Genomic DNA, 8,159 nt, shown 5'->3' with positions numbered 1-8,159 from the left:
CTACTGGCTGATGGTTATACGTTTGTTTGGGCGTACCTGCAGCTGCTGTTGCAGCAGGGTGATTTCAGCGATGCGCGTTTCCCTGGTCTGATTGGTCTGCTCCACCTCTCTCCGCTGAGCCGACAGACGACACCGAACATCCTTCAGTTTGCCCTCCAACTGGGACTTCTTATCATTCTAGCAGCACAGGAGAAGACAGATGGGTAGGAAGGAATATCCTGTTAAGTTTCCGCGGATGTGCAAAAGTATGAGATTACAGAAAGAACTTGTTGATAGCTGTTCTCTTCTTTCTGTTAGGTGATCGCTTTTGGCTCATCTTTGAAGAAACTTTCAAGCCCATAACTATCACACAAAACAACACTCCGCCTGTCAGTCCGAGGCGTGACTGTCTTTATTGTACACACTAGCAGTGCTGCTGCTTTGACTCATGCAGTATGGCATGATTAGAGTAGATTAGATTCTACTTTATTCATCCCACAGCGGGGAAATTTCCTTGTTACAGCAGCAGCATTCTCTACAATAAGAGCAAAAACAAACCAATACACAAGTAAACACACAAAAACAAGCCAACAGCAGACAGTGAGCAGAAGGTATGGCTGAATGTAAAGTGACATCAAATGAAAGATTGTGGGGTGAAGAAGTGCAGTTGCCATGGTACAGAAAAACAATAGTGCAGTGTAAGTGAGTGACGTTAAATTAAATTAAGTTGAATATGTAATTAAAATAGTTTAGCAAAAGTAGGTAACCATGAATAATATTGAAAAAGTAAGTACTTGTAATTGAAACAATAACTGTATCATCTATTTTAGATTTTAGTTGCTTATCTTGTTTATTCAAATGTTGTGATTTAACATTGTACTTTTTAACCTTTTGTCTATTGTATAAATATCTTCATTGTATTATAACTGTGTATTATTTTAGGATGCCTAATAACATCTGGCTAGGGGACTGCCGATGAAAACTAGCCTATGGCTAACTTGGGTACGCTTACATTTGCTTCGTATGTTGATCTGTGTACATTGTCCCCTTTTGAAATAAACAAATAAATGAAAAGATGAAATAAAAAATGCAACGTGACATCAAATGAAAGATTTTGTAAAGTGCGTTTGCCATGGTACAGAAAAACAATAGTGCAGTGTAAGTGAGTGACGTTAAATTAAATTAAATATGTAATTAAAACAGTTTAGCAAAAGTAGGTAACCGTGAATAATAATGAAAAAGTAAGTAAATACAGATACAGATGTGGTCAGCTTTCCAAAATCCAATCTCCCTTTAGACCGACCAGCCCTATATTCTACTGTCTGCTCTGTGTGTATACAGCATGTTGGATTATAAGACTAGTACAGTATGTTGGATTATGAGACTAGTACAGTATGTTGGATTATGAGACTAGTACAGTATGTTGGATTATGAGACTAGTACAGTATATTGGATTATGAGACTAGTTCATCATGTTGGATTATGAGACTAGTACAGCATGTTGGATTATGAGACTAGTACAGTATGTTGGATTATGAGACTAGGTGTGTTTGGTTTGATTACCAGAGCCTCCAGCTCAAACTCCAGGGTCTTCTTCCTGGCTTTGAGCAGCACGATGCTCTCCTGCTCTCGGTTTCTTTGGGTCAGGAGCTCCTGGCGACGCTGACGCTCCCACTCCAGCTGACGCTGGCGCTCTAATTCACGCTTAGCGGCCTGGACGACACACACACACACACACACACACACACACACACGCACACACAAAAAGTGTATTTATTAAACACATAATGCACAAGATTCAATACTAGATCACATCAAATAACACACTCCATTATACACAACATGCCTTCTTCTACAATTGTGTAAATTAGGATCTCTTTACTATAAGAGTTGAGTTTTAGAGAGGGCAGTAAAAGGTCTCTGAGTTGTCTGCAGTAAAGTTTTTAGGAGTCTGCAGCAGTTAAACATCAACTCAAGCATAACTCTTCATTTGACACGAGATATGTGGTAATGATATTTCCCCTTGGCTCTCTCCTTCATACCTCTCTCCTCTCTATCTCTTTGCGTCTCTCCTCTTCTCGCTGCCTCTCCAGCTCTCTCTGTCTCTCCAGTTGTCGTTCTAGTTCGTGTTGTCGTCTCCTCTCGTTCTCCAGACGCTCACGCTCCTGAGAGAAAACAACACAAACAAATCAGCTGACAGGATAAACAACTCTCCTATTTGTTAAGGCTCACTCCCGGGAAATTTTCCTTTCCTCCTAGTTTCAACACTAGTCATAAAACAGGTAAATAACGGCGTTTTTCCACTGCATGGTACCTCCTCGACTCAACTTTTTTGTTATTCCATTACAAAAAAACGTCCCTGGTCCCTGCTAACAGGGGGTGAGGGGGTACTAAATCAGCAATAGAAAAAGGAGGACCAATCGAGTTTAGCCGAGTCAATTAGGGCTGTAATCTCCCAGTGGACTAGTCGATTTATTGGTCGATCTGTTCTGGCTCGGACAAAATTCTGATTGGTCGATTTTTTGCCGTGTTATTTCATCAGGTGGAAGCTTAGTCCGTTACGGTCTATGGGTGGAAAGCACCCCCGTTTTCTCTTTCGTTGGATTAGCCCGACCCACTGGGGACAGACTGAAGAAAGAACTAGAAAGCCTTGGTTTAGTGGTTTGCTGAATATTTATTTAATTGTGAGTGTTTAATTTCCAGTCAGTCGTCCTCGACCATGTCGAAGACATCGCCAGTGTGGCAGCATTTTACAAAATTAGATAACGGGAAAAAGTCGGATGCAAAGTTTGCAAGGTACAGTTTGCATATCGCAGCTGGACTTCCAACATGGCGGATCACCTAAAAACGGTAAGCTAACATGTCTGCGTTAGGTTGCCCTGTCTGTTTGGATCAGGCTGTATGAACATATCAGAATTGGCATATTTCATAGTCTAATAATCGTTCTGTTACTACCGGCGCACCCACCCGCAACGACGGTGGCAATCATATACAGCGCCAGCACGCCCCACCATCACCAGATATGTTTAAGAGTAAAAGCTTTAGACTAACAGTCTCTTCGTGTCTCTGCGTCTCCGTGCGAGGACACAGAGGCTGATGCAGCGCTGTCAGAGCCAACAGACGAGTGTCATTTCAATGCAACATAATTAGGTCAAAAATGATTTAATATACTGCAAATAGCCTACAAGGACAAGTACTGCGGGACAGAACAGTTAATAAATCTTGCATTTTTTTCCAGCCCCTCCGCACCCGCCCCCCCAGTCGATTTTTTAGTAAAAAATTTCACGACTTCAACTGGTTTCAAGCAGGTGCCATTAATGGAAAAGACATGGCATACTGTGGCTGTTACAGTGAAAGAACTATTGTTATTATGAATGCCAATATCTTACAGCATTACACAAAAGCCATCGGCCATGACCAATTTAAATTTTGAAGGAAGACAGTCCGGCGATGAGAAATGATTAGAGTAAATAGAGTGTACCTTCCTCTCCTGCTCCTCTCTCTCCAGCGCCGCCAGCCTCTCCTGCTCCTTCCTCTGCTGCTCCTGCAGAGCCTGACGTCTCTTCTCCAACTCCAGGTTTCCTCGCTCAAAGTTCTCTCTCTTCTTATCCTCGAACGTCACTGTGGTGATGCAAACGGAGTAACATTAGAACAGCTAGAACATTTTTAAAGACGTAATATACAGTGTACTGTTCCTGGCCTTGCTTAACCAACACTGACATGTGCACACACACATTATTTGACTTTATTTCACACTACCAAAGTCTTTTTTCACATGAACGTCAAAGGAAAAGTAAAAGTGGACGGCTGTTTTGTGCCAGTTGATGACAAGAAGAAGCCAAGGAGCGAGGACGCTTGTCAAAAAGTACGGGGAATCTTTTTGATGCGTTGGCCGTTCTTTTAGACCGGGAGAAACACACGCAGCCACGGCCAACACACGGACACTAGAAACCTTTATAAACTACATATATAATGACAGAAGTTGTATTGTTAATTGGTCGCAGCGGGGTCTGTTAGCATGTAGCTCGCTCGTTAGCCGCTGAGCCGTAGCGGCGTGCATGCAGAGCAACCGTTGCAGGACTGTGAGGGACCATTTAAGACCACGTGACCCGCAGCTAAAGCTAACTGGTCCCTACGTACAAACAACGTTATATTATAAATGACAGGTAACCCAGCAACGGCGATTATGAGCTTGTCCTAATGAATGTTTTGGTAGGAACCAAAGTTTACATCGTATGTTTCTCAGGGATTAGCGGGCGTGAAGGACGTCAATGCTCCGATTGGCGGCTGGCGTTAGCCGCTGAACATCGTCATAGCTCATTACCATAAAGTGGAAAAAGTTCAACTTTCTGATTGACGCTCAAAACACTCAACGCGCCCAAAGATTTGCCCCCTCGCAGCTGAGGGAAGCTTCCACTGAAAATGACTGACTTCCGGTAACTTTAGACGCTCGAGTCGGCGGCGGTGTGAACGTACGGTTAGAGTAACTGCAGATGTTTGGAAGAAACTGAACGCCGTGTGCAGTTGTCGAAGCATTGTTCTCTACCAGAGAGTTCAGTAAGGTGTTGAAGCCAACAGAGGGGAGGGCAGGTCCAGTTATATGATGTAATGTGCAGGACGAACTACCTGGTAACTTCTTGTCCTGGTTGCTCTCCGCCTCCTCCTCAAACTCCTCCTGCACGCTCTTCTGGTCCGACTGAACGCTGTCACTTCGCACACGCCTTCAAGACACACACACACACAACCACACCGTCACAACTATACACGTCATGAATACACACAGTCACAGGATCCTCGGACTCTGTATGTACAGCAGTCCTCTGCTCCTGATACCTACAGTAGGATAGGTGCAGTAATGCAGTCATAGAATTTCACTACATTTTACTGTGTGTACGTGACAATTAAGAACGAAGTTTGATCCTTCTTCATGCTTTTGTACACAATTCAATAATTCTATTAATATTCAATTATCAATGTTTTTAGTATTCAACATGTTTATAATGTTGTGTTAAAACTAGTTAATGCAGTTCACCTCTACTTTAACCTCACGCTTTGTCAAAACTCATTAGATTTCAGAATCTAGAATTGCTGTTGAAATCTAATGAGTATATTATTTATGGCGACTGCGTAATTATGCACATGTTTAACATGCTGCAGGTCAGTTAAAGCGACACTAGAGCACTCCTTCAGCTTCAGTCCCCCTACAGGTTGGAAGGGGGATTGCCCATTACATCACACTGTCCAGTTCACTAGAAGTACACATCCGCTTCCTGATCATGCAAACCTGCATAATGTAAAATAATGTACAATCCCGCTTCCAACATGTACGGGAACCAAAGTGGGAAAAGTTCCTCTAGTGTTGCTTTAATGAGGTTTTTAGAGACAGTATTTACCTGAATGTGGGTGGGAGGTAATCTGGTGGTAACACTGGGGGTAGCGGTAGCCCTGACATAGCCATATCTATGAGGTGCATGGCTAAGATAAACTCCTCAGCTGTTAGCTTTCCATCCTGGTCGATATCTGACAGACTCCTAAAGGAAAAAACCCATGGAGCATTTTAAGAATTAAAGGGATGAATGTCTTCAAACTGTATATTCCCATTTTGATGAAGATGAAATGGTTAAATTTCCATGTACTGACCATATCGTGGCCAGCTGTCCCTGAGGAAGACTGGACTGCATCAGGATGGTGCGAGCCTGGGGACCTGGGAGAAAGGAAAACCCCCAAACACGTTTAAATCTGTGGCAAACGCGACGGAAATATTACCACAAATGACATCCAAGTGTGTGTGTGTGTGTGTGTGCGTGTGTGTGTGAATACCTGTGAGGTGTCCACTCATCATCTTGTCGTGGGAGTTAAAAAGCTGTCTGTACTTCAGCCTGGAGGACTGAGGAACAGCCCAATCAGGCGGGGGCTGGACACTGGGACGAGTAAGAGAAGACAAACAGAGTTAAGGGATCTGACTTCACTATGGAGCAGGTCAAAAGGAAGAAATAAGCACATTTAATGTAGGATACATGTTAAAGTTCCTGCATTTATGTTAATCCGGTGCAAAAAGACCTTTGTACCTAGCAACGTCCACCGACGGCCCCTTCGGCAACTTGGCACTGGAACGATTAAACGAAGAAGACTTGTTGACGGAGGGAGCTGAGAGAGACGAAGAAGAGTGCATTTTAGTCTGGGGCTGTGTTCAGATTTTAACTTAAGTTTAACACTACCGGTCAAAACTTTGGGGTCACTCCCAAACTCCCATTGGACTCCATTCTAGACAGAATCCCAGCTGAGATCAGTTGCCTTGTTTTTTTTAACAAGGGCAGCAGTTTCCAGATTACATCATGTGCTCACATAATTGCAGAAGGGTTGTTTAATGTTTTCTTAGTTAGTTTTTTTTTAAATAATATCAGATTATGTGCCTTTGGAACATTGGCTGAATGGTTGCTGATGATGGTAAATGTAGATATTGCATTAAAGATCAGCCACCCACTCAGATCAGCTGGTGTCCTGTCTATAACGGACATGTCAATATACCAGCTGATCAGTCAACAACAAATTGACAAAATTGACAACAAATTGACAGCTGCTGTACCTGGGTCGCAGCAAGACTTGGCACCTCTATTCTAAAAAGTTTGACCTTCACTGGAAAAAAGTAACTTCCTACCTGCTACTTGCTACTTCCAGTAGTAATACTGGAAATATGAATGTGTATATTTTGTGTAAACAGAAGATTAAAAACTGAGATTTTTGCCCACACCCACAGTTGCTAAAGGTGCAGCATGAACACATCAGCTGTGTGTAGTGCAGTATGTTACCTGGGTGGGAGAAGCCTGAGATTGGCTGCATTATGCCGGTGGGAGGAGCTCCGTTGGCGAGGGGCGGGGGGAGGGGCGGCGCGGCAGACGAGACGAGTGGGGGGGACACTCCGACGGGGAGAGGTGGCAGGGGGAGAGGAGGCACGCCTGACAGAGGAGCTGAGATGGGAGGCATGGGGGGCATACCTGGAAGTTAAAAAAACAATATACAGTAAAGAAATGGTTTTTAGACACAAAAGCCAGGGCGCCTGCCAATTGGAGGGTCGGTGGTTCGATCCCCGGTCCTGCAGTCCCATGTTGAAGTGTCCTTGGGCAAGACACTGAACCCTGAGTTGCCCCCACAGTGCATGAATGTGTGTGAATGGTTCCTGTATTGCTTAAAAATGCTTTGAGTAGTCGTTAAGACTTGAAAAGTGCAGTATAAATACAGTGTATTTACAAAGCTGCATGAGAGAAAGACATCAGAGAGAAGTACCATCAATATTCTTCTAGATTTCTATATAAATCTATATTTCCATATATTTCTATTCTATAGTAAACGGGGCGTGAGAGCCACGGTTGTGAGTCTGTATTGTGCGTTATAACTTTATTGATCTCTGAAGCAGAGTGAGCAAGCGTTTCCTAAATGACCTTCGGATAAGGAAGAGTGACATCATGATTATCAAATACATCTGCAGCGTTCAGTTTTACCAGTAGAGTTTCCTCAGGCCCAGCGAGACATTTCACCTTGAAGAAAATGCAGCTTTCACATGAACTGATGATCAAAGATTATATCTCATAACTCTGTTATTACATTAAACTGTGTATGTATGTGTATGTGTGTGAGTGTGTGTGTGTGTGTGTGTGTGTGTGTGTGTGTGTGTGGTGTTTCTGCTGTGTTAACTTAGCACCACCACACCAAAAATGACCAATTGAACCAGTGCAGAAGAACACAAAATGTGTTAGCATTGACGCTATTTAGTAATAATAATAATAATAATAATAATTATTATTATTTTATTTAACAGCGCCTTTCTAAGCACTCAAGGTCGCTTTACAGACAATAAAAGACAGATACAGGGAACAGAAAAGTGTAAACAGTTATATTAATAACAAAAAATAATAATAAAAATTTTAAAAAATGACCTAATCGCGACCTAAAACTGCACGTGAGGCAGATGTTTCGGACATCTTGTGAATTTCTCTGTGTCTTACCGAAGCCACTATGTGGGGGTAACGTCAGTGCGGGTTGTTTCATACTGGGAGGAAGAGCGGGGGGCAGAGGGTGACCCTGGAGTTTGAGCTTGATGAGTTTCATGGCGATGGAGAACTCGTGCATGTCCATGCGGCCATCGCTGTTCATATCAGCCAGAGCCCTGAGAGGGGGGGTGC

The 8,159-nt window shown here is 43.1% G+C and overlaps 1 protein-coding gene across 1 annotated transcript in view; it reads right to left on the bottom strand.

Moving 5' to 3' along the window:
- The window catches only part of LOC117960515 (intersectin-1-like), a 13,015-nt gene continuing 4,856 nt past the window's right edge, over positions 1 to 8,159 (bottom strand). The window contains exons 3-13 of the mRNA XM_034898460.1: positions 7,983 to 8,143; positions 6,789 to 6,974; positions 6,048 to 6,126; positions 5,800 to 5,900; positions 5,620 to 5,683; positions 5,373 to 5,510; positions 4,606 to 4,700; positions 3,461 to 3,600; positions 2,022 to 2,144; positions 1,543 to 1,692; positions 1 to 177 (exon numbers count right to left, since the gene is read on the bottom strand). Of these exons, the coding sequence (XP_034754351.1) occupies positions 1 to 177; positions 1,543 to 1,692; positions 2,022 to 2,144; positions 3,461 to 3,600; positions 4,606 to 4,700; positions 5,373 to 5,510; positions 5,620 to 5,683; positions 5,800 to 5,900; positions 6,048 to 6,126; positions 6,789 to 6,974; positions 7,983 to 8,143 (1,414 nt within the window). The remainder of the gene's footprint in view (positions 178 to 1,542; positions 1,693 to 2,021; positions 2,145 to 3,460; positions 3,601 to 4,605; positions 4,701 to 5,372; positions 5,511 to 5,619; positions 5,684 to 5,799; positions 5,901 to 6,047; positions 6,127 to 6,788; positions 6,975 to 7,982; positions 8,144 to 8,159) is intronic.

Source organism: Etheostoma cragini, chromosome 17 (genome assembly GCF_013103735.1).
Source record: "Etheostoma cragini isolate CJK2018 chromosome 17, CSU_Ecrag_1.0, whole genome shotgun sequence".
Lineage (NCBI taxonomy): Eukaryota > Metazoa > Chordata > Actinopteri > Perciformes > Percidae > Etheostoma > Etheostoma cragini.
The sequence above is the reverse complement of the archived record's forward strand: the minus strand, read 5'-3'. Positions and strand labels throughout refer to the sequence as shown.